This window comes from Gavia stellata, chromosome 10 (genome assembly GCF_030936135.1).
Source record: "Gavia stellata isolate bGavSte3 chromosome 10, bGavSte3.hap2, whole genome shotgun sequence".
Lineage (NCBI taxonomy): Eukaryota > Metazoa > Chordata > Aves > Gaviiformes > Gaviidae > Gavia > Gavia stellata.
The window spans coordinates 4,431,500-4,454,529 of NC_082603.1; the positions used below are offsets into that span (position 1 = coordinate 4,431,500).

Consider the following 23,030-nt stretch of genomic DNA (forward strand, 5'->3'; position numbering starts at 1 on the left):
TTACACATAAGACAAAAAAGAGAAAAGAAACTGACAGGACAATCTTTTGTTATTTAAACATACTTTATTTAAACACAAACAATGCTGATATTTATTTAAACATACACATATCTTTACTATTTAAATATTAAATATTTGTTTAACCATACCAAACCACTGTTGGTAAGCAAACACTAAGCGAGACTGGGATACAAAATCAAAAGGAAAACTTAAAAAAGTGGTTTTTTTTTTGAGGAGGACCATGAGTGTAGGTCACTGCCCTTGTTCTCCAGTTGTGGTCAAGAACGTTGACGCATTTAGGGGCCAGCCTTCTGCCAGCTGGATCGTTCCTGAAGGGCCGAGGAGAACCGTTCTCCGAAGCAGCCCCTCGCACGGACCCCGAAGACCGACCTGGCGCCCCGACGGACGCCCAGCCGCGCCGGGAGGGCTGCGGTCCCGGCGGAGGCGGCCTAACTCGGGGCAACTCGCACCCGCCGCCGCTCGCACGCCGAGTTTCTCTGGGCCACCGGCTCCCTCCGCGCTCCCGCGGCGGTCGCCGCCTCGCCCCGCCCGCCCGAGCGGAGGGGGAGCAGCAGGGGTGGCGGCGGCGGCGGGCAGCGGCCGCCCTCCCGCCCTCCCTCCTTCCCTCCCTCCCTCCCTCCCTCCGCCCGGCCGCCCTCGGTGCCGGCGCTCGCGCCGTGTCAGCGGGGGGAGGGGAGCGGTGCGCGCGCGCGCCCCCGCCCGCTCCGCCATCCGCCCGCCGCCGGAATGTGGACGGCGCTGGCCCGGCCCTGAGGCGGCTGCGCGGCCCGCCGAGCCGTACTCCTCCGGCCTCCCCTTCCCCGCTCCCCTGCGCAGAGAGCCGGTGGCGGAGGCAGGCGGAGGACGGGCTGGAGGCGGCGGCAGAGCGGGGAGCACGGCTTGGCCGCCAGCGGTGAGAGGGGGGGGGCGCTGCCTCGGGCCTCCTTCGCCGGGGTGAGGGGAGGGGGTCTCGTGAGGGCGGGAGGCGGGAAGCGTCGTCGCTCCCTCAGGAGAAGCGGCGGGAGGGGGGAGGAAGGCGGCGGTCCGCCCCGTGTCACGGGGTGACAGCGCCCAGTGACCTGAGGTGGCTTCCTCCTCCCCCGGCGGGCCCGGCCGGCGCGGCCACTGCCCCCGCCCCGGCTGCGCGGCCCCGGGAGCCGCCGGCCGCTTGCCCCAGCCCCGGCCCCCTCACGGCGGCGGCGGCGGAGGAGGAGGGAGGAGGCACGAGGTGCGCGGCTGTTCGGGGGATGGTGCCGCTTCTTCGTGTTTTCTTGTGTTTGTGTTGGGGGGGAGTCCCCTGGGCGCGGGGGCAATGCCGCTTCGGAAGGAGCGGAGCTGGAGGGAAGTGGGGGATTTAAAAGATAAAGTTGTTTTCCTGGTGAGGGAAGGGAGAGGGTTGTGGAAGGGCTCATCTCCCTTCCTCCTCCTCCTTAGGAAAAGTGAAGTCACTTCCCAAGAGCCAAAACTAGCAAACTGCTGTCCTAAATCTGTGCCGTCTGCATGGCTCAGATTCATCCACGTTTTGGTTTTTTGTAGATTTTTTTTTTTTCTCTTTTTATTTTTTTTCCCTAAGCCCCCTTCCACAGTTAGGCCCTCCCTAACTGTGACCCGGTACAAAAATCCTTGTCTTTATATAGAGTACTTCAAAACCTGCTGAAACCCTGCGGAGTGGGTATGGCACTCTGAATGAAACGGACTTGGCAACGCTGCTCCTTTGTAAGTTTCTGAAGTGTGGCATGTACTTTGCTCTTGCTGTCACTCTCTCAAAGCTGTGTTGTTAAGATTGCTTGTTTTTGATAGTGTTGTAAATAAATCATAACATCACATTTCATAGCTGCATGCTTGTATGCATCCGTTCTTTTGTGTAAGAGGGGAAAAAAAGCATTTAAAGTGTCAACTCTTCTTCAAAACAACAAGAAATAAGAAGTAGCTTGCTTAGGTAGGGCTTTTCTCTTTTGTTGCTTTTCGTTGCTTTTCTCTTGCGCTGTCAAGCTGCAGTCTCACAACTGTGTTGGTGACTTTTCGAATAAAACTTTGGAGAAGGGCAACTGTCCTTTCTGTCTCCAAAGAGAAATCTTGGTGATGTTACAGGCAATACTTTCTTATCCCTTTAAATTCAGGAAAGGTACTGTGGCTTTATTTGGCCGAATCTCTGTGATATAGGCCAAAATCCTGAGTGCCTGTTGGACTGACTTACGCTCCAGATCTTAGGAAGATTTGCTCGGGGTATAAAATCAGTTCTGCAAGTTATGCCTGTGTCTAGGTTTTAAGTAGGATTGTAACCAATAGTGTTTGTTTATGTGGGTTATATGATATTAATGATACTAATTAAGGGGTTAGTTTGCAGTTTAAACTTGACAGGACTACAAATATAGTTACACACAGTAAACACAAATTGACTCCGGTGTTGTAAGAATTGAAGCTAAATTGGAGCATTATTGGAAGTACTCGGCAGTGTTTTCTTTAAGATGGTTACAGTGAAATGTATTACTTGGTTAAAAATAGCATTCGGTTCTTTAAAAAGCGATTCAGAGATTACGATTTGGTAATGTTAGTAAGGGGATTGCAAAAAGATCCAGAGCATAATGTGGCTGTCTGTGGAAACCAAGTTCCTGGTGCGCACTTGTAGCATTTGAAGACAATCTGCATTGTGGCCGCTCCTTCCCTTGTGTCATCTACGGGACCTCTACAGCCAGGAAGTGAGTTAAGAGAACGAATCGCATCAAAAAGTAGCTTTTATTTCTTTTTTTTTTCCTCCCCGAATTTTTTTTGGTTAGAACAACTTCCTGAACCAGCTCACTTGCCTGGTCATGCCGACATTGTCTCAATCCAGAGGAGGAAGCAGCGTGTTGGTAGGGAGGAAGGCATCACCGCAGTCCTGACACAGTCATGTAAGTTGCGATGGGTGATGCGCTTGCCTGGGTCACGCTTTTATGGTCAGTAAATTAATAAAGGAAGGCACTACTGCTAGAAGAAGCTACGCTGTTGTTTTGATTGGCTTATGCCACTTGTGGTGAAGGTAGTGAATGATGGTAGTGGTGGTAGGAGCTGTTTTGCTGTCCGTACTGGCTTACATTGATTATGAAGCCATGGTGTCTGGTGTCATTTGTCTTTTTTATTTATTTCGGCAACATTAAACGGACTGCTGCTTTTTAAGAGGCACCGCTATGTCTCTATTTTTCTTCCATGTGTCCGCAGAAGTAGCTGTGGTTTTCTCCTGCTCTCTCTTTTGCATATCCTTTCTTCTCTCTAAATTTTTTGTTGATTCATTTGTTTCAAGGAACGGTCTGTGTATCGTTAGATAGGGGCTTTTGTGAATTTATTCAGCTCTAATTTAAAAATAATCAGTTGTATATTGTTATTAGCTCTGCTATAATTGGAAGGCTATTTCAAACTTGACTGACCTTAGTAATTACACACCTTCTGATTTCCAGTTGAGATTAAATTGTTATTGGATTATACCCATTTTATCTACCCGATGGACTGATGTGTTATATTAGCACTTTTGATCTTGGTATCAAAAGCAGCAGCACTCTTAAACAAATGGGTGCAAAGATGTGTCAAAGTGCAACACTGAACGTTTGTTTTCTCTTTTGGCTGCTAGCTACACTCATCTTTCCTGTAATAGCTCTCAGTTTCTCCCCATGAATTTTAATTTTGACCTTCTAAGTGAATATTAAAATGCACATCTCAAGTATTAACACTGAGCTTCATAGAGGTGTCCTTTTAATGGAGATTAAGATGTTTTCAAGTATATTTGAATAAGATGGGTTTTTTGAAATTCCTACCTTTGGCAGTTTGTTCCAGCCTCGATCTTGCTCTGTTATACAGGTACAGCTAGTAAAGGAGCCATTATTGTAACCCGGCTTGCTGAAGGGGTTCGTTCTTCTGTGACAGAGTTGTGGTTCATAAGCAAAGCCTGACATATTTGAAAAGAGTTTGAAATTGATTTATTTCCCCTTTTTCTGTATTCTTAACTTTAAAAAGAAACAAAACCTATGTATGGATTATTAGAAAATACCTCCATGGTTTTTAAGGTGTTTACTTCATTTTGATATCAGAAATGTTCCAAGAGGGGACTTTGTGAAGCTGAAAGAGAAAAAGTAGTCAGTTTGGTGGGTGTGTACGTGTGACTGTAAACAGTACCTAAATAAATAAATAGGTTTCCAAAACCTGCTTAGTTAAATATATTACTCTGAAAAGTAAGTAAGGTCCTTGTGGAAAACCTCTACTATATTGTTTCTTTGGTGGGGTGTTCCTTGTTCTTTGGCAAGAATAGCAGGGACGAGGGTCTTTCTAATGTTTTTAAGTGGACAGAGGAAAAATTCATTTTTGCCACAAGGTGAGATGAGTCACAGCCCTCTGCTTTCCTGCTGTTGTCATCCCTGAAACACGAATTGGGGTATCAAAGAAGGTGTGGGTTTTTTTTACATCAAGTAAGCTTACAAGGGCAAAACTGTTCTGATGCTGAAACCTTATATTCTCTAGGTGTGGGGGAAGCACAGTGTTACAAAGGGAAGAAGTTCTAAGAGCAACTAGATAAGAGATGTTTGCATTTTTGTGTACCACATTGGATGCATGTTTACTATATGTACAGGAGAACTGAAGTGTTTTCATATGTGATTAGAAGTAATAAACTTGATGCAAAAATTGCTGAATGAAAGTTTATGAGATAGAATAATAGGCAGATGAAATAAATTAATTGGAAGGTTGGAAGGCGCTTCTGGAGGTTGTCTAATCCAGCTTCTGCTTAAACTAAAGCAAAAGCGATTTAGATAAGGTTGCTCCAGCCCTTAACACCTTTCTGGGTAACCTTTTTCCATGTTTCAGTACCCTCATAGTGATTTTTTTCCCCCCGTTTTAAGCTAATTGGAATTTACTTTCCAACTTACATCTGTTGCCTGTTGTCCTGTCACTGGGCACCATCCAGAAGAATCCAATTCTGTCTTTTCTGCGCCCTTCCATTAGATAGTTGACATCAGTAAGGATTCCTCTGAGCTTTTTCTTTTCGAGGCTGTGCAAACTCAGTTCGGTCAGCCTCTCATTGCACGTCATGTGCTGCTGAGGTCTGACCAGCTTGGTGGCCTTCACTGGACTTGCTCCAGTGTGTCAACGTCTGTCTTGTACTGGGGAGCCCAAAACTGGGCACAGTACTCCAAACACAGTCTCACGGATGCTGAAGAGAGGGGATGGATCACTTCCTTGGACCTGTCCTGTCACACGGGGTTATTCTGTTGCAGATACAGGACTTGGCACTCGCCTTTGTTGAACTTTGTAAGGTCCCTGCCAGGGCATTTCTCCAGCCTGTCCAGATCCCTCTGAGTAGGAGCCCTGCCCTCCAGAGCATTAACCACTTTGCTCAATCTGGTGTCATTGGCAAACTTGCTGAGGATACACCCCGTCCCATCATCCAGGTTATTAATAAAGACATCAGATGGTACTGGTTTCAGTGGTAATCCCCAAGGGATGTGACTGTAACCACTTGTTACCAGACTGGGTACTGCTGATTGCTGTTCTTTCAGCCCAGCAGTCCAGTCAATCTCTCAAACACCTTATTGCTTGCTTATCCAGGGCCTGTCTCACCAGTTTGGCTGTAAGGATACTGTGGGAGACGGTTGCTAATGGCTTTCCGTATTCAGTACTCTTCCATCATCCGCTAAGCCTGTTGTCTCCTTGCAGTAAGCTAGTTCTTGCAGTAACTTTGTGTTCACTGGGCATCATTTTCCATTGGTAGATCTATATTAGCTATTCCCGATCACCTTCTTGTCCCTCTTAGGCATGGGAATGGCTTCCAGGAGGATTTTCTCCATAATCCTCTCATGGACTTAGGTTAGGCTGGCTGATCTGTAGTTAACCTGGATCCTTCTTGCTCTCCCTCAAGTTGGGTGTGATGTTTGCCTTTTTTCCAGTCATAAGGAACCTCTCCCAATCTCATGGCCTTTCAAAAAGTGATATTGGCCAGCTCCCTCACGACTCTCAGATGCATCCCATTTGGTCCCATGGACTTGTGCATATCCAGTTTCCTGAAGTGCTTCTAAACTCCATCTTTCTCTTCTGGAGGTAATTCTTTACTCCAGCAGGCTCTGCTATTAGGCGCAGGGATCTGGGAGGCTTGAGGACGGACCTTACCAGTGAAAACTGGGGCAAAAAAGAGGTTGAGTTTGTCAGCCTTTTCCATGTCCTTTGTGACAAGGTTCTGTGTCCCACTGAGCTGAGGGAGCACTTCTTCCTTAGCCTTCCTTTTACTGCTGGTACAGGAGTCCGTCCTTGTTGCCCTTCATCCCTTGGGAGTTTTAGCTCCAGCTGGATGTTGAGTTTTCCTAATGCCTTCCTTGGGAGCACAGGCTGTGTCTCTGTGTTCTTCTTGGGTAGCCTCTCCCTACTTGTATCATCTGTGTGCTTCTGAAGAAGACAATGAAACTGTTTCATTTTACCCATTTCATTTCAGCATGAAATGTTTGAATGAAAGATGTCAATTCCTCCTAAGCAAGCAGTAAGCATTACCAAGCTCTTGTGATAAGGGAGTAAGTCCTGTCTAAAATGTAGAGAGCAACTTGTATTGTGGTGCCAAGGAGACAAAACAATGAGAAAAATGAACCACACCTCTTTCCTCCCTCCCCCCAACTCAAATAATTAACTCCAGGTAGGAATCTACAGCTTCAGTGTATGCCCTTCCCATTTTTGTGTGTTGTAGATAAAAAGGAGATGTTGATATTTAGCGGCAAGATCGTTGAATAAAAACTTACTGCAGCCTGTATGTAAGTGCTTTCAATTGGAATTAATTTTATGTTTTTCTGTCAATGCCTAAATCCATTCTAGAAACCATTGGAATAAAAAAAAATTTTGGAAGTTGAACCATTTTATATTGGTGGTGGGGGCTCATTTGTTTCATGCATTCGTTCAACCCCTCAGTTGTTACCTTTGAGTTTTGTGTTTCCCAGTTATTCAAGAAAAATAAGGGAGAGAGTTGTTCAGTTATAGTCTGTGCAAACAGTTTGAGGCAAAGTTCTTGGTTGGTTTAAACTCTCTGCGTGTGCTTGATGTTGCCCGCAGTTTCTTAACTGGTATGAGTGTTGTGATTTGTGCTGATGGACTTCTGTTGACTGAGCAGTACCAAGATAAAGCCTTGGTTCTAGGCTCAGATATGGCAGTTACTGGTCTAGCTTTTCTGTCTGAATAGGTCTTTGGTATCCGTTTGGACTAAAAATACGTATTTTAGCATGGTTGGGAGCTCCGAGTTGATTTCTAGTATAGTAGAAAGGTATTTGAGTGGAGTTACATTTCTATGCAAAACGATGCTCAATAACTTCTGTAGTTAATGGTGAAATTGCAGTCTGCGCATTTGCCTTTCAAATGTTATCTTTCATTTTACGTTAGGCTGCTGGCAAATGCTTAAATAGTGAAGCTTATTACTGATGATGGTGGACAACTTCCTGGCTTAATTGCTGAAATTCTTAGTATTTCCCATATGATTTCTAAATAGGAAAGAAAGGTCAAAGGGCAGAAAAGTGAAAGGTATTTTTGAGAACCAGTAAATTGTCAGAACAGGATTTCAGTCAGTGACTGAATCTAAGAGTGGATCTCGAAGGCCATTTACTAAGTGGCTCAGTGTGATTTCCATGTTGCTGTTGGGCTTAGAAGTGAAGTAACTTGCTCAACATCATGCAGTAAGTTAGTGAGCGTAAGTGACGACAAAGTCCTTTCTCTACTTGCTATAAAACTCGTGTAGTAGTAATCCTTTTAATGTAAGGAATCAGCTCTGAGTAACTTAATTGCTCATCGTTATTGTTCAATCCCTGGTCTTTTCTTGCAGGCAAATACAGTTGTCAGAATGTCTCTTACATTATCTGTTTTTTTAAATTATTCTTTCCTTAACAAAACTTCTATATGGCAAGTTTTGCATTGCAAGATGTAAAGGTGTAAGTTTCCAGAGGACAGTTACTTAGTAGTTATGGAATAGTCTTGAAGTTATACATCTTGTCAGTGATAAGTGATTCTTGTACCTCTGTACTTTCAGGGTGCTGAACAAAGTTAAGCAGCTGTACTTTCAGTTCAGGTATAGCTGACCGTTCTGATTAGGTCACATCTGTTGTATGTACCTTAAGACACACCACCAAATTTTTTGGGGGTAGGAACCATATTCCAGATGCTGCTCTGTTGCAGTTGTCTGTGCATTTGCTAGGCTAACCTTACTTTGCCTTTTGGAAAGAAAAAGAGTGAGAGTTAAGGCTTTGTCTGAGAATCTTATTCAAAGGATTGACTTTCAGTGTGAACTAATTGTTTAGTTAATTTTGATAATCTTCACTACTATTTAGGGAAATAGATCCTTTTATTGTAAGGTTTCTATCTTAACTAGAAATGTACCACCAGCACCCCTCCCAGCAATGTTTTATTTAAAAAGTAGTTCCATTGAAATACCCTGCTTTTCTATTCAGTACAATTACTCATGGAGTGTTACGGCCTTACAGTGGTATAATAGTGGCATGTCTCCAGGTATTTTTGAATGTTTTGATTATAAACTCTATAGCAATATGCACTTTCTGAAATTTCTTCAGTGGAAAATGGTTCAAAGTAATTCAGTTTAGAAATATTGACTTGATTACTGCACTTCAGAGATCTAGACTCTTGTTATCTACTATTTCAGCATAATAAGTTAGATGGTTCTAATTTGTGCTTCTATTGTGTATGCAAACTATTATTGTGTTATTTCTGAAATTAGACAAAGCAATTTTGCTGAGATCCACAGATTTGTTCCAGTACACATATTTGTGTATTGTGTACACATACTGTATACACATATTTGTATTTCTAACAATTATGTTACAATAAAAAAAGTATGCATGTCAATTTTTTCTCTTCGCGGTCTAACTCTTTATTCTCCTCCCAAAATTTTAACTTAGGATGAAGGCTTTGCTATGCCTTTTCAGTTCGCAGGCCTTTGCAGGCGAATCAGTGTGAAAATAAAATGCAAATAATCTTAATCTAATGCATTGTCTTTGTGTGTGTATTTGGATTCAAAATACAAGATCCAGAATTTTAATTCAGAAGTAGATGGAGAAATTCAGTAACTGGCTAAACATTTAAAATAAGCTTGCAGTAATAATTTGGAAGATTTTTGTTTGTACTTAAATATTTAAGAGTTTGGATGCTGCAACAAACTGATACTTCTTTTTCATAGGAGCCCGATTTTTTTTTTAATGTTACTGAGAAATAAATACTAGATTATACGATTTAGACTGAGCCATCTGAAATGCATGTGGCAGAAAAAGTGGTGGGTTTTTTCCATTCTGAGAACCCTTTGTTTTATTTTGTTCCACTGGTGTATACTTTCATTATTTCCTGTTATTTTGAAGAGAACTCTGACAAGTAACTTCTTGGTGGCAGTGCTGCATAAGCGATAGCTCTCCCCAGTCCTAGCTGCTTGTTTTTGTCTGTGTTCTGTGCGTTTACTGTGCTAACGTAGGTGCTTGTGTAGTCAAGTGTTGAACTGGCTGAAGAAATGCTCTAATCTTCGTTCTTTCTCCGGGGTTAGTTGTCAGTCGCTTAAGCTGTCAAGTTTCTTTCAGTTTGTGACTGTCCAGATACTTGTGCAATCTTAGCAGAGAAGGTGGGAAGAGTTGCAGCTTTTTCAGGCATTTCTTCACCTCCTGCATCTTCAAGATATTACCGAAATATCTGTAGCTTGTAAGTATCAGTATTTTCAACTTGAATTTAAGTGTTTGTGTGGGTTGGAGTGCCAAACAGCAAAGGAGTTGAAAGAGAAGTTTTTGTATGTACCAACAGTTGGTTTGGGAGTAAAACGTGCATTGCAATTCAGATCAGGCAGTGCCGTGAAGCCTAGCCCTTGGAGACACTAGTTCTTTCTGTTCATGTAGGCAGAGTTTGTGTTTGCTCATAGATGTACTCTTCTATCATAAAAAGGTATTTTTATTCCTGTTATACTTGATCGTAATTGTTAATAGTTAGTGTTGGCAGTATAAACTTCCAAGAAATTGGGAACTGCTAGGTAGAATTATTCTTGGAGATAACTGTTCAACGATTTTGAGCAAACAACAGTAAGGAATGAAAATGACGAAGGGCACAGTAGAAAAGTCAGTAACTGATTTTTTTACATTGTTTTGAATGTTAATTGTTACTGTTTATTGCTGGAGGGATGTATAAAAACTGTGAGGTAGAGGGGAAAGAGTTGATCAAAATGTCCAAGAAAATACTTTGTCAGGCCCCAAAAGAGTAATGTGAAGTTGGAAGTTCCCCATAGTTGCTGTGAGTGCTAATTTGCCTTTGACCCTTAAAGCTTCCCTTTTCTGATTCTTCTTTTTTTTTTCATCATATTGAGACATCAGAAGGTGAGACTGACTGTGAAGGGGTCAGGCTGAAGTGTAGTTTAGTAGTATCTAGCTTTTGATAGTAGCCAGAGAAATCAAAGGGTATGATGACACAACCACAAGTGAGCCTTCTTCCATCAGACCCTCCCAGTTTCTCTCCCTGGCCGCTGTGATTCTGCTTTTTGTTCTTTCTGGTAATAAGTGAACTCCTGGGGTCTTATTATGGAGTGTGGAAAAAGTAGTTGCATTATTCTGTACGTTTCCCCCAAAATTCGTGCGAGGTGCCATAACAAGATGACAGCCTTATGCTGTGAGATGTGCAGTTAGTATCTGTTTTGCTGGGGCTTCTGAACAGCCGACTTGTGATTTTGTACAGATAGGGCTTGGGTGCTTTGTTGTTTTTGGTGCAGTGCTGCTGCTCATCTAGGTTGCACTTCATTTTTTGGGTTTGGATTCCTTGTGTTGTAAAGAGTTTCCTTCTTCCACGGGTTTTTCCCTGCTGGTGTCAGCTTTACCTGTTCTAACACTTTGGCCCTGAGGTTGGTTGGGGCAGCCCACCTTTGTTAGGTGCAATCTCTCAGCTGTGTGTTTGTCATTTTGTTAGCTTGTACTGTGTTTAGGGGCTTCATAACTTAACACTCTTCCTTAATGGAGACCAAGTTCGTATGCTGAAAATATGGTTGGGGAAATACTTAATAGAACGTGACCCTTCGTACTTTGTCGCATTTCTGTGGATTTTATATTTTAGATTAGCTGCCTGTAACTTCCTCCCTTTGTTTCCAGAAGTCAAAATGTTTTGTGGAAGTATTTTGTATGTCAACATTGATAGTAAGCTTTCCTATCTGTATTTAATGACAACCACGTATCAATTGTGTTGAAACCGATAGTACAGCATGCTTATATTTGGGAAGCTATCTTAAACTTGGAGAGACAGAGACTGTGATTTAAAAAAAAAAAGGAAGAAAAAGAAAAAAGGCACAGCAATTGCAGATACAGCTTTTTGGCTTCTCGGGATTTCCTGTTTTATGCAAGTGGGTGAATTTGTCAAATTAGAAATACGATATAATACTTAAAATTCAAGCTACTCTGGACAGCCAGTCTCAACAGACAAATACTGGTTTTGATCGTGGTTGTTGGGTAATGTTAGACAAGATGATTGCATCAAGAAAATTAATGAGAGTTCTGTCCTAGCTTTTTGCAAGATTCTTGCAGTTCCACTTAGTGATATGAGCAACTATATTGTATTATTTTAAATGCCTTTTTCCCAGCAGGAGCTTATTCTGTGATTTTATGGGCTGGTCTAGATTAGCCGGAGGCTTACACCAAATATAATCAATGGGAGTCATTCAATTTAATAAACAAGGTGCATAAGATCTAGATAATGGTGACCTGGCCAAGAGGTTAAGTTTATAAAAAAATTAATAATTTTTAGCTGTTTTTCTTTGAGCCCAGTTATAGTTTCACCATAAGAAGGATCTAAAAAGTCTTTTTGTCATGATGTTTTTAACATAGAATTTATCCTTTAAAGCAATTCTACTTACCAGATCCAATTACTGGAAAAAAGCTGCAAAACCAAACCAAAAACTCTTTGGCAGCCGCAGATTAATTTGTCTGTTGAAAACCTTGATTTCTTTTAATCATTGCTTAAAGGTGGCTTTTTATCAGTCTTTAATCCTTTAGGAGGAAAAATAAATTCTGATCATTATGGGTGTCTGGGATAAAAAGAAGAGAAATTGTATCTTGGAAAAAGGGCACGTGTGTTCTTTCTCTTTCCCATTTCCTTTTTCAGGCAGTCTGTGGAGGAAATATTGAGCTTAAGAAATTCTTAAGCTTTCCAGGGCTTGGTATTGAAAAATGTTTTGGAAGGGAACATTATGCATAGCATCTTCTGAAAATCAAGGTCGTACGCAGTCTGCTAGTGTGAGATTATACATACACATACACACACACACACCATTCTTGGGTTAGAATTTGAAGGTAGCTATAGGTAATGCAACTCAAACATCTTTCTTTGTGTGATTCCCTCCCCCCCGATACTTGCTCATACAAGTTTGAAGGATACTCCCTTTAGGTCAAGTAATTTTTTTTTGTCAGAAATATAAATATTCTTAATAGTTTATTAACTGAATGAACAGGCTTTCATATAGGAGTTTGTTGATTTTTTTCATATTACCTTTCCAAGTAGTAGTTCTTCCTTGAATTACAGAATGGATTTGGAATAATTTGACTAATGAAGTTGATTGCATGGAGAAATCTTCTCAAAGAACACACTGTCAATAAAAAAAAAAAAAATCTGTTTCAATTAAGGAAGAGATGCGTTATTCCTTGGTATGTGTCTTTCAGAAGCTTTCGCAGGCACATCTCATACCAATTCCTAGAGGGGTTTAAGTACTTTGGAAAACTTTGACAATGATCTGCACGTTGAGGCCAAACCTTGTTTTTCTCCTCTTGATCGATGACCTGAGCAAATGGTTTTGATTCTTCAGATTTAAAATGGAAAAAGCAGAAAGTGAAGGAAAGCCACTTTTTATTTTTCTATTCTAATGTGATTAGGTGGCATAGAGTGGTGTATTAGTACCAGGTATATCTAATTACATACTGACCTTGCCAATGGAAGATCATTTTTCTATTAAGGAAACAGTTCTATTATCTTTTATGAATTTCCATTTTCCAAAACCTATCAAGGCCTTTGAAATTAGCAATAGAGCTGCATCACAGAATATATTTATAAAAACTTGCCCAAGGAATGTGGAATGCCAGCAGGTCAGTTATGGCGTGCAAAGGGTGTTAAGAATTCACTGGTCGAATAAAAATGAGAATGCTAGTTGAACCACTACACTTCATCATGCATAGGACGAAGAGAGGTAATAGTTACAAAGAGGGTCGTTCAGTGTGGCTTTTAATTGTCACGTACGCCTTTCTATATTTCTCAATTTCAAACAGTTACTTAACTTTCAGGAGGCTTCACTTTCAGGTCTTTAAAATAACTGTGATTTCTCTCTCCATCTTTTAATCTTGTATCTAAATATTTAAATTTTCAAGTGACAGTTTAAGACCTTAGCTTGGATCCTAAAGGATTTTAAGTGCGTAACGTACGTGGAAGTATTTATTTTTAACAAGAAGCTTGGCGGTTTTTTTCATATTATAAAGGAAATGTTTTTCTTACTTATAAAGTCTTGGGTGCACTGTTGAAACTGGACAATTTTGATACAAAAGCAGTAGAAATCTAGATGGCTGTCAAATCAAAACTCATAGTCCTTGTGATTTTGGAAAATTGGACTGAATAATACCAAAAAAAGTCTGGTGTGGTTATTCATTTACAGCTCATGATTGCCTTTGACAACTACTAGAATGAAAGACTTCAGATTAAGAAAAATACGTGACGAAAATGAGATTGGAAGAGAGCATGAAACATCGTCTAGTCCATCCCACAGTGCAGTGCTGGACTGACTACAGTTCAACAGTTTTTGAGAAATTTCATGAGAAATAGCGATCTCATTGTCTGTTGTTGGTAGTATGAAGGCAGCTTCTGTGGTTAAGAACAAAACATGGCGATTTCAAGTTAAATCTGCAAAACCTAATATTCCCAAAATGCATGTTGCAAATCTCAATATAACAATTGCCGTAACTTAAAATTCTGGCTTTGAGGAACAGGGATTTTACTAACTCTGAAGGTAGTCGGTGCCGGGCAATGAATCAAGATTTCTTGTGTGCTTCACTGGTGTTGGAAGTGACACTTTGTAAGGCACTTGTTTGGCAAGGAGAAAGACTGGCATCCTGGATCACTACTGCGTTGTATCATACTGCTGTTCCATATGGCCTCTTTTGCTTTACATCATGTAATTCTTAGTGGATATAATAGCTTGTGGAGAAAATACCTGGTTGAAATAGTCAAATATATTTAATGGAGAGAGGTTGTTCGTTTGGCTGAATTAGACCAACACTGTTATTTTTCCTATTAAGGCGTAAACTGTGAAATAATCTCTTTAAAACAATGATTGTTTTATGCTACTGCTTTCCTCTGGAATATAGGTCATTATGTTTTTGAGTGAGTGGCCATACAGTTCAGTAAATCGGCTGGTGCTCGGTTTCAGTTTGAATGAAAAAAATAGGAAATCCAAGTTTGTCAAACTCCAGCTGTGAAAAATTTGATACTCTTTGTTGCTACTTTATGTTTTCCAAAGTTAAAAACGAATTGCTGGCTCAAGAAGCTGACGTGTTAGTGCTTAGTTGGTGACAGGGAAACAGTGTGAAGGTGTACTGGAGTTGCTTTATTTGCATTGTTTGCTTTATCCTTGAGGCAGAATGAGCTACTGTGCCTAAGCTAGTTGTTTGAAATTCTGGTAGGCTACTGAGTAAACCTGTTTGCCAGAACTTGACGTGTAGGTGTGATTTTACTTTTTTCAATAAGGTACACGTGAAGACTGATAACGTCTCTAGAGTAGCAGAAGCCTTCTTATTTACACTTATTTCTAAGTTGTACTTTTTGAAAGGGGATAGGGAGGAGAAACGTTTTTCTTTTAATCGGCAGAAAATAAAATGTATTTCCTTAAATGGGTTAAGGACTAATTGGATTAGCTAGCATTGATTATACTTGTAAACAGCACAAAGTAGTATGTGTCAGCAAGAGGCATGTATGCTAGCGTAATCTGTTCTTCCACTGATGTCTCTTACGCCACTAACTTCTGTGTGTGGAAAAATCTTAGGCCTGAATAATTGTTTAAATAATTGTTAAAAAGAATCCCCCCCCCCCTTATTTTTATCTCTGTTTTGTCTAGGGTGTAGCTTGTCCTCCATGACTCCTATTAGCTCAAACTGCACAAATGAAAAAAAAAAAATGAAGTACCCAACTTGACAGGAAGCTACCTTTTGTAGCCAGCAGCTTACCTGATACTCTTTTGCTTACCTGGGCTGGTATTTCATCTAGTGTTCATGATGCTTCTTCCCCCCAATATGTAAACTTTAGATGTTCAGATTGGTGGGTTTGTTTTGTTTTTAAATTTGCTTCTCATCTTCATTCGTGCCTTTGACTTGCAGTGATTGATGAGCTCTGCTGAAGAGGAGAGATGGTGCTTCTCTGTTTGGCTGTAAATGTCAGCCGCTTCCTTGCCTGAGTCATGCTCCAGTCTTTGAGTACCAACCACATGCCTGCCATTCCTTTAGGAGGATTCTTCACCCTGATGATCTTAAAGTTAAGATAAATAAACCCAGTATTTTTCCCCGAGCGATTCCAAACTATGAATCTTTGTAACATTTAAGTGGTTCAGTGGCTTAGGCGTGATCCAGAGATTCAAGTCAGGAAAGCTCTTTCTCTCTTTTGTAAGAAATGTCTCAGTATTCATAATGCGATGTGTTTAAAAAGTGCTTAGAAGTGGTTAGAATTTATTTGAGAAGATGTGAATATAGTGTGTTTTTGAAGGAGAGCAGACATTTTCTAGTTTATGTAGTTCTCTTTTGATTCTGTTTTCCTTAAGTTGTTATTTCTTGGTTATAAGACTGACGTGTAAAAACACCCTGCAAGACCTCTGTATCTAGGCAGCCGGTACAACAATTAAAAACAGTTTGCCGTCCATGAACAGACTTAATTATTTGCTGTTGCCTACATAGTAGACGTTTGCTTTCGCAGAGGAAACAGTGTTGCCAAAATAAGCTATGTGGTTATTTTCTAGTTGTGGGTCTTTTGTTTTATTTTGGGGTTTTTTTTGTTGTTGTTCCATTTGTTTTTTTCTTTGGAAAGACTTTTGTTCTTAACAGTGCTTTCCTGGAAATTAGAAGAATTTTTATATACATATACATATATGTATTTCAATATATAGTGATACAGCAGTCATCTCTCTTTATTAGGTTGATTTTAATCTTGGGAAACAGTATCAGTAAGCCAAGTAAATGTTTGTTTGTTTGTTTGTTTTTCCCATATGTGCTTTACATAATCTTTCACTGCTAGAGGTAAGATGCTAGGAAACAATATGTGGGTAATAAAACAGTAGTTAGTATGAACATAGAGACATAGCTTCTTATATAAAGATTACACAGAGAAGTTGAGATTAAGGGTAAAATTTTAATGCTGTTGTTGTAAGTGAGATTCAAACAAACTGATTTTATGACACCTAGGATTTTCTTCTGCATATGTGTCCACTTGATCATTAGAGAAAAGGGGTGTGGGGAAAATGGTTAGCTGTACTGCTTCAACATACACTATAATAAGGGATTTTATACGGCTGTTTAGTCTTTCAGTGAAAAAGAGTTGAAAAGGTAAAGCTTTGTGTATTTGAAGCATTTGTTAGCTTTCTGGGGAAGGTATGCCTCTCATTAAAGTTAGCAGGCTCATGGGGTGAGAGCTACGGTAAGATATAGTTTTGGCACATTTCTTAAAAGTAAGATGCTGTGGTCAAGACACTCAGTTATATGTGTGTTTGTGTGTGTGGAACTGTCAGTGTCTGTCCAGTTTCCACTTCCCTAAGCGACAATTTAGAATGTAACCACATCACTTCAGAAAACTAGAAATCTGAGTCGCATAGCATCTGTGATTTCAAGTTCAGTTAGGTTAATGCTCTTTTTGCTGTCATGCATTGTATTGTGTAGCTCCAAAAAAAAGGGAATAAACCACGCTTTTCAGCGTACATTAGTACTTCAGACATCTGTTAGCGGAAGATGAATCTCTCCATAGTTGTATTGGACCTTCCTCTTCAAAAAAGTCCCAGAGATTCTCTTGAGGAACCTTAGGTCTGAAAATAGGTGGAACATACTTACCAGTATCTTACTTGGGGTTTAAGATCCTCAGGCAAACTATATGGCTTTGAAAGCCTGTCTTTAATACAGGACCCGATTTTGTTTGTCTGATAAAAGAAGGTATGAATTAGCCTGCTCTTGACTGCCTTCTTTTAAGTTTAGAAAAATTTCCTCCTGTGTATTTGTTGCTGGCTTGCTGAATTTTTTTTCTGTGTTGTATTGTTCATCAAAGTGTAGAGGAAAAATTATCTTCTCTATAGGAAAGAGCATGACTGTTCAAGACACTACTTTTGTAGAAATTACTTCCTAGCGGTAGTAGTACATAACTTCCCAGTATTTCTTACTGTGAAGAGAACTTTCAAAGCACAATTTGCTGTCATCTTTCTGAAGAAGCTGTTGGAAGAGCAGTTCTGACTCTTGGCTCTGGTGGTTTGGGAAGTTACCATCTGGTCTGAGGTTTCAGTCGTTGGAGGAGTGTTGGCAGAACAGAAGGTGTCTTCACACCTTGGCCACGTTCGTTTGTTTGGAACTAAACTGCGCTAGCAGCTTAAGCTAAGCCGCTGGACTTCACGCGAAGGTAGCTGAGGTGCCTGATGTTTGCTGACTTTCCCGTCCCAGACTGTCAGCCCCACTCTGCTGATTCTGCCCTTCCAGTAACTTTAAGCTGATAAAGGAAATGCTAAACCTCTTTCATGAGTATTCTGAGACAACATTCAGCTCCAGGATTGTCTGCTGCTAACTTCAGGGAATAAACTTAACATGGTTGTAGACTGTACAACTGTCTGTATGTTCTGACTAATGCAATCAAGAATAAATTCTTACATTCTTAACTTTCAGCTTTTCATCAGAAAGGACGATCAAAAAAATGAGACTTATTTATGAGTTTAGTAGTAGGGGTCTGTTACTTAGATTTTGTATGTTTCTAATAGGTGACACTCTCATTTGTTCCTTACCTGTTGTAGGAAAAAGGGGAGTTCATGTGTATAACTAAGTAATGAGTAAAAAAGGAGTAAAGCTAACGACAAAAGGGAAATGACATAACCATCTACTGACTGGAGGTGACTGGAAAGTCCAGAATCCATGTATCTCTTTTTCTTGTTATTACAGAATAAAAAAACCCCCTACTCCTTCCCTTCCCCAAATAACTTTAATGCATGATTCTTTCAGAGAGGGTTTTATTCTTCTTACTGCTTTTTCTCAAAAGTGCCTATTAGATCATGTGCATTTATAACGTAAAAATAGAAACTTTTTCCCTCTAAGTAGCTTACTACTTAAGATGGTATAAATCTCAATAATCTTCATGAGACTCCCCATTATAGTCTTAAACTCTGACATGAACTTTACTCAAGTTGTTTAAACTGAAAAATGACTTGGTCGTGAGTTTTGGTACATAGTTTGTCTCTGGCATTAAAAACTTTTTGATCAAAGACTGATCATAAAATATTGTGTATAAAGCTTTTGCTTTCTAAATAGCATGTGACTAGAATGGGGGAGGAAATGAACAGTGTTCACTCTGAGATTGTCATTTTTAGTACAGACGTTTTCCATGAATGATCTAGAGCACTGCTATTAATTTGTCATACGGCAAGTTCTCTAGCATGGACATCAAGAGGTTGTCTTAGCAGAAGACCTGAGCAGTTTGTAGACTTGTTCTTGTAACTGTACTTGTGTGAGCTAAAGAGTGTGGAACTGCATTTTTCCGGTTGAGGCATTTGCTTCCTGAATGTCTGACCTGTTTTGTCTTCATGTTTTACTACTAAACTGAAACTAATGTGGCTTTGTTTTGGCTGAAAAGGGGTAGAGGGCATTCACATGAATAATATGGATGGCAGGTTGGAGTAGGCTATAATGAAAGACTGGAACTGGGGGTTCTGGGGTGGTAATTTATTCAGCTAACATAGTTGTGTATGGAAAAAGGTATGTGTCTGCCCTGGATGTGGTGGTTTAAGCTGATTGTAAAGACAAGCTTGGAGTACACTCTTAAGGACGTTAAATGCCTTGCAACTCAAATGTAATTGCAAGAATGTGTATGGTATGCTTTTAAGTATCTGATCAGAATGAGAAGCTCCTTGCAGTCATCTGATGTTTATAATATTTTCTTTGTCTTTCTGATTAAAATTTAGGAAGTAAGAATTCTCTTCAGCAGCGTTTGTCCACATATGGCAAGAACAAATATTTTGTACGTCAGTATGCTTCTCTAGTTGCATTATCATCATTTTCTCTGGCTTTACAAATGTAACATTTTCCCTGGTGTTATTATTAAAATACTGCTACAAAAAACTTTTTCTAGTTCACAGTGTGCCTGTCAGTTCTTTCTTTGCTGCAGAAAGAGGAACTGGTGATACGCTAATGTTAGCAGTTTGCATTTGTCTTTTGATAATTAATATAGTAGAACCATGTTATATTGGAGTTCTTGTGTAATTCTCCCATAAAAAAATAAACTTAGATAGACTCCCATTACTTAGGCCTGGGTGGAGCTCAGATTACGTCATCTGCATGAAAAATAGTCATGCTTGTGAGTTCATGCTTAGTCTGGAGATGTGAAAGACAACAGAGAGAGCTAAACTGCCAATCCATGTTTGTAATAGCTCTCTGAATACTACAGCTGTTGTTTGGTGGCTTTTTTGTAAGGTGAATCCTCCAACAAGTTTTTTTGCTATATACAAGTCAGTTACCTGAAGAACTTGAGTTCATTGGTTTTCTGGGATCTCTACATATAAAACCTGCACTGGGTTGATGGGTAAAATTGTGGCTAGATTAGGGAGACGGAAAATCTTTTTGTGGAAGTTGCATGTATAAATGGTTATGACAAGCCAAGTCTTTGAAAGAATAAAAGCGTGTTGACTGTAGTTTCAGAAGTGATACAAAATATTTTTGGTCCAAAGTTGCTGAACTACCCCTTGTGGCTAGCATGTTAAGTAATGCCTGTTCACAATGGTGGAGAACATGCATGTCTGTCTTTTAGGTGCTGTTTTTGTGGTTCCCTACAGCTAGACCTAAATTTGTGTTCTTTTCTTGATCGCTTGGTGTTTTGGAACTCTAACTGAGATGCAAGCGTGGCACAGTTCTGCATCTTGGTACTGCTGTGAAAAGCAACGTGTAGCTAAACTTGTCCTTGTTCACTAGTCACAACGGAAGTTTGTTTGAGCACTTTCCAGCCTTGCAAAGGCAGCAGGAGCAGTTTGTTTCCCCCTGTCCTATATGAGAGACTCTTCAGAACTCTGTATCTTAAGCACAGTGACTCCCAGCCCTCAGCCAGAGTAGTATTTTTTGGGAAACTGATATGGAAATAGAGCATAGCTGGACGTGCATGCTGTTTATCAAGAGTACCTGAAAACATATTTTCTCTTTTTTAACACAGAAAATATAAAAATGTAGATCCATGGAAAATTTACAAATATTGATCCATTTAAAATAAAAAAAGTCTAAAATACCATGTTCTTTGTTCTAGCTCATCATTCCCTAAGGAAACAGGGAAGATGTCCAGAATTAATATAGGTGATACTATTTGTTTCATACCTGCAGTAGCTGTCCTCATTCTGAAGTGCTAGGAGTAGTTTTGGTTCTGGTTTTTTTTTGTTGTGTTTTTTTTTTTTTAAATGAACTTGTAACATATAGATTGACCATTATTTTGCCCTTTTTTTTGCTTCTAGATTTATTTTTTGCTTTGCAGGCAAGAGAAAACTTGTTCTTGGTTTCCATAATATTTATAGTGTATTAAGTAGCATGGTTAATTTTAAGTCTGTAGGTGGTTTCAAAGAAATTTGCTGAGAAGGATGTGATTGTGGTTTAGTATCACCTTTGACGTCATCGCCTGTAGATATGAAAAACAACAAAACCAACTCTAACATAATTCATTGTGAAATATGTTTTCGTGTGGCTAGTACACCCTTTGATACGCAGTTTTTGGAAAATTAGTCTTTAGATAATCTGTATCTTCACACAACCTGCGTGACAGCCTGGGTAAGAAATACACCTGTATGCGGGAGAGCAAAGGGCAGGAATTGGGAGCAGACTCTGGAAGATTAAAAACAGGGCAAGTGGAAGCTCCGAGGTGAACTTCCTCGTGTGTTATCCAGAGACATAGATAACAGCCACTGCTGTTTAAATCATAGAATTTTTAAACACACCCCCTAAAAATCATACTTGCTATTTAAAAAAAGATTCCTTGCACCAATGAAATCAGAGTTTGAGGGATATACTCTAATACATTCATAGAACTGTAAGTATTATATTACTTCACAATAACTTCATATTACACCTATTAACATACTGTTTACAGCTTCAAAATTAATTATTTAATATTTTTCTTTCTTTGTTAGGTCCTTGTGGCAGGAGGAGACTACTGACCTGAGATGGAAGTCAAAACATCATTTAGCAAAACCAGTAGGATTCCTGAAACTGTATCCCCATTAATTAATGAAGAATTTGTCCTGGTTCATCAGCAATCTGAGGACACCTCTGGAAAAGATGAAAAACCTCAGCTAAAGGTTTACTATTACTGTATTTTAAATGTGTAGTAGGTTTTGTACTGATTAAAAGAGTGCAACTTTTTTTGAATATTTAATTAGATACTTGTGTGTGCTTGAGGAGACTCTTACACAGTAATTTTTGTCCTTGCTCGTTACCAGGGAAATTAACAGCTCAGATTAAGCAAATCTGTCCAAAAGTGGCAATTCAGTTTTTCTTTTAATAAATTCTTCAGGTGTCAGCTTTGTTAGTATTCTGTGGGTTTACACATTAGTAAAAGGACTAAAAAGTTCTTTTCAAAGAATGAGCTTCAGAGTTAAGCTTGGGAAATACTCTTTATTTAGGGCTCAGAGACTCTGAATGTTGTTATCTTAAAAGCACATAATTAGGCTGCATAGCAAGAGACCGCAGAGGGTTTGGGGTTTTTTTGGTTCTTAATTTAGTTTTCCTGTTTAGTGCTACTTTAGGCATGACTAAGACCTTTTCTAAAAGCTTTGTACCTCTAAATAGCAGAATATTTTAACATTTGGATGACAGCTGATTGGTCAATTCTGAATTTCCCCACTTCAGTTGCAGTAGCTGATTTACTGGTTTTGGTCCACTTGGAACAACAGGAATTAGTTCCCCTTGAAATGACAATAAGTACTTAGTCTGTCTTTGCATAACTGTTTGGCAGTTATTTACAACCCATTATTTCTGTCTGTATTAAACATTAGCTGCTTCTTTAGTAATTATGTCTTGAAAATGTCAGGTGAAGTGGAGGTAGAATCCATGTTGCAGCTTCATTATTGGCCATGGGTTTTTTTGGTCTGAAAAGCTAGTACTTGTGAAAGGCTGTATTTTTTTCCTCAGGAATGCGTCTTATCATTTTCTTGCCATTTCCTTACACTTGCACCCCTCCCATGTGTGGGACAATTCGTGAAACAACTGAAATGGATTGAATGTGACTAAGAAAGAAGAATTTTCTTTAAGACAAATCTGTAACAAGTCTGATCTCTTTGTTCTGAATGGAGGACCTAGGCACACAAACCTGATTTTAAGAGAGGTCTGTAGTTTTTAGATGGATGGTTGTTGGACTAGCAGTGAGAACACGTGCATTACATGTAAAGGGAAGAGACACCGGATTATATTTGATTTAATTTTGTTGATTCTGAGATCTTAGTCTCCAGTGTGCTTTAGCGCTAAGCTTTGCGGTATATGTCAGTGTCCTCTATAACACAGGAAAACTGCTGTCAACGATATCTGGTGGGTGGGAAGAGCAGCCGACTGCTACGTGAAACTAAAATGCAGGTATCTGGCTCCACTGATGGCATATTATGTGACTCTGGAGGAGGAATGCAGCCGTGGCCAGGTTACTTGTCCTCCCTGTGCTTTTCCTCCCTATCTGGAGGGAGGGAAAATTAAACTGGAAAATTAAACTAATCATCTTGTGAAACACTGATTCTACAGGTGCGGAATGATGTAAGTAATAGATAAAAGTCTGTAAAATCCTTTTGATTTGTCAGA

At 39.9% G+C, this 23,030-nt stretch overlaps 1 protein-coding gene across 3 annotated transcripts in view; it reads left to right on the forward strand.

Moving 5' to 3' along the window:
* The first annotated feature begins 876 nt into the window (after nucleotides 1-876).
* Nucleotides 877-23,030, forward strand: part of RABGAP1L (RAB GTPase activating protein 1 like) — a 261,343-nt gene continuing 239,189 nt past the window's right edge. For all 3 annotated transcript variants that reach the window (XM_059822057.1, XM_059822058.1, XM_059822059.1), the window contains exons 1-3: nucleotides 877-913; nucleotides 1,638-1,716; nucleotides 21,377-21,544. In XM_059822057.1, the coding sequence (XP_059678040.1) occupies nucleotides 21,410-21,544 (135 nt within the window). In that variant the 5' untranslated portion in view covers nucleotides 877-913; nucleotides 1,638-1,716; nucleotides 21,377-21,409. The remainder of the gene's footprint in view (nucleotides 914-1,637; nucleotides 1,717-21,376; nucleotides 21,545-23,030) is intronic.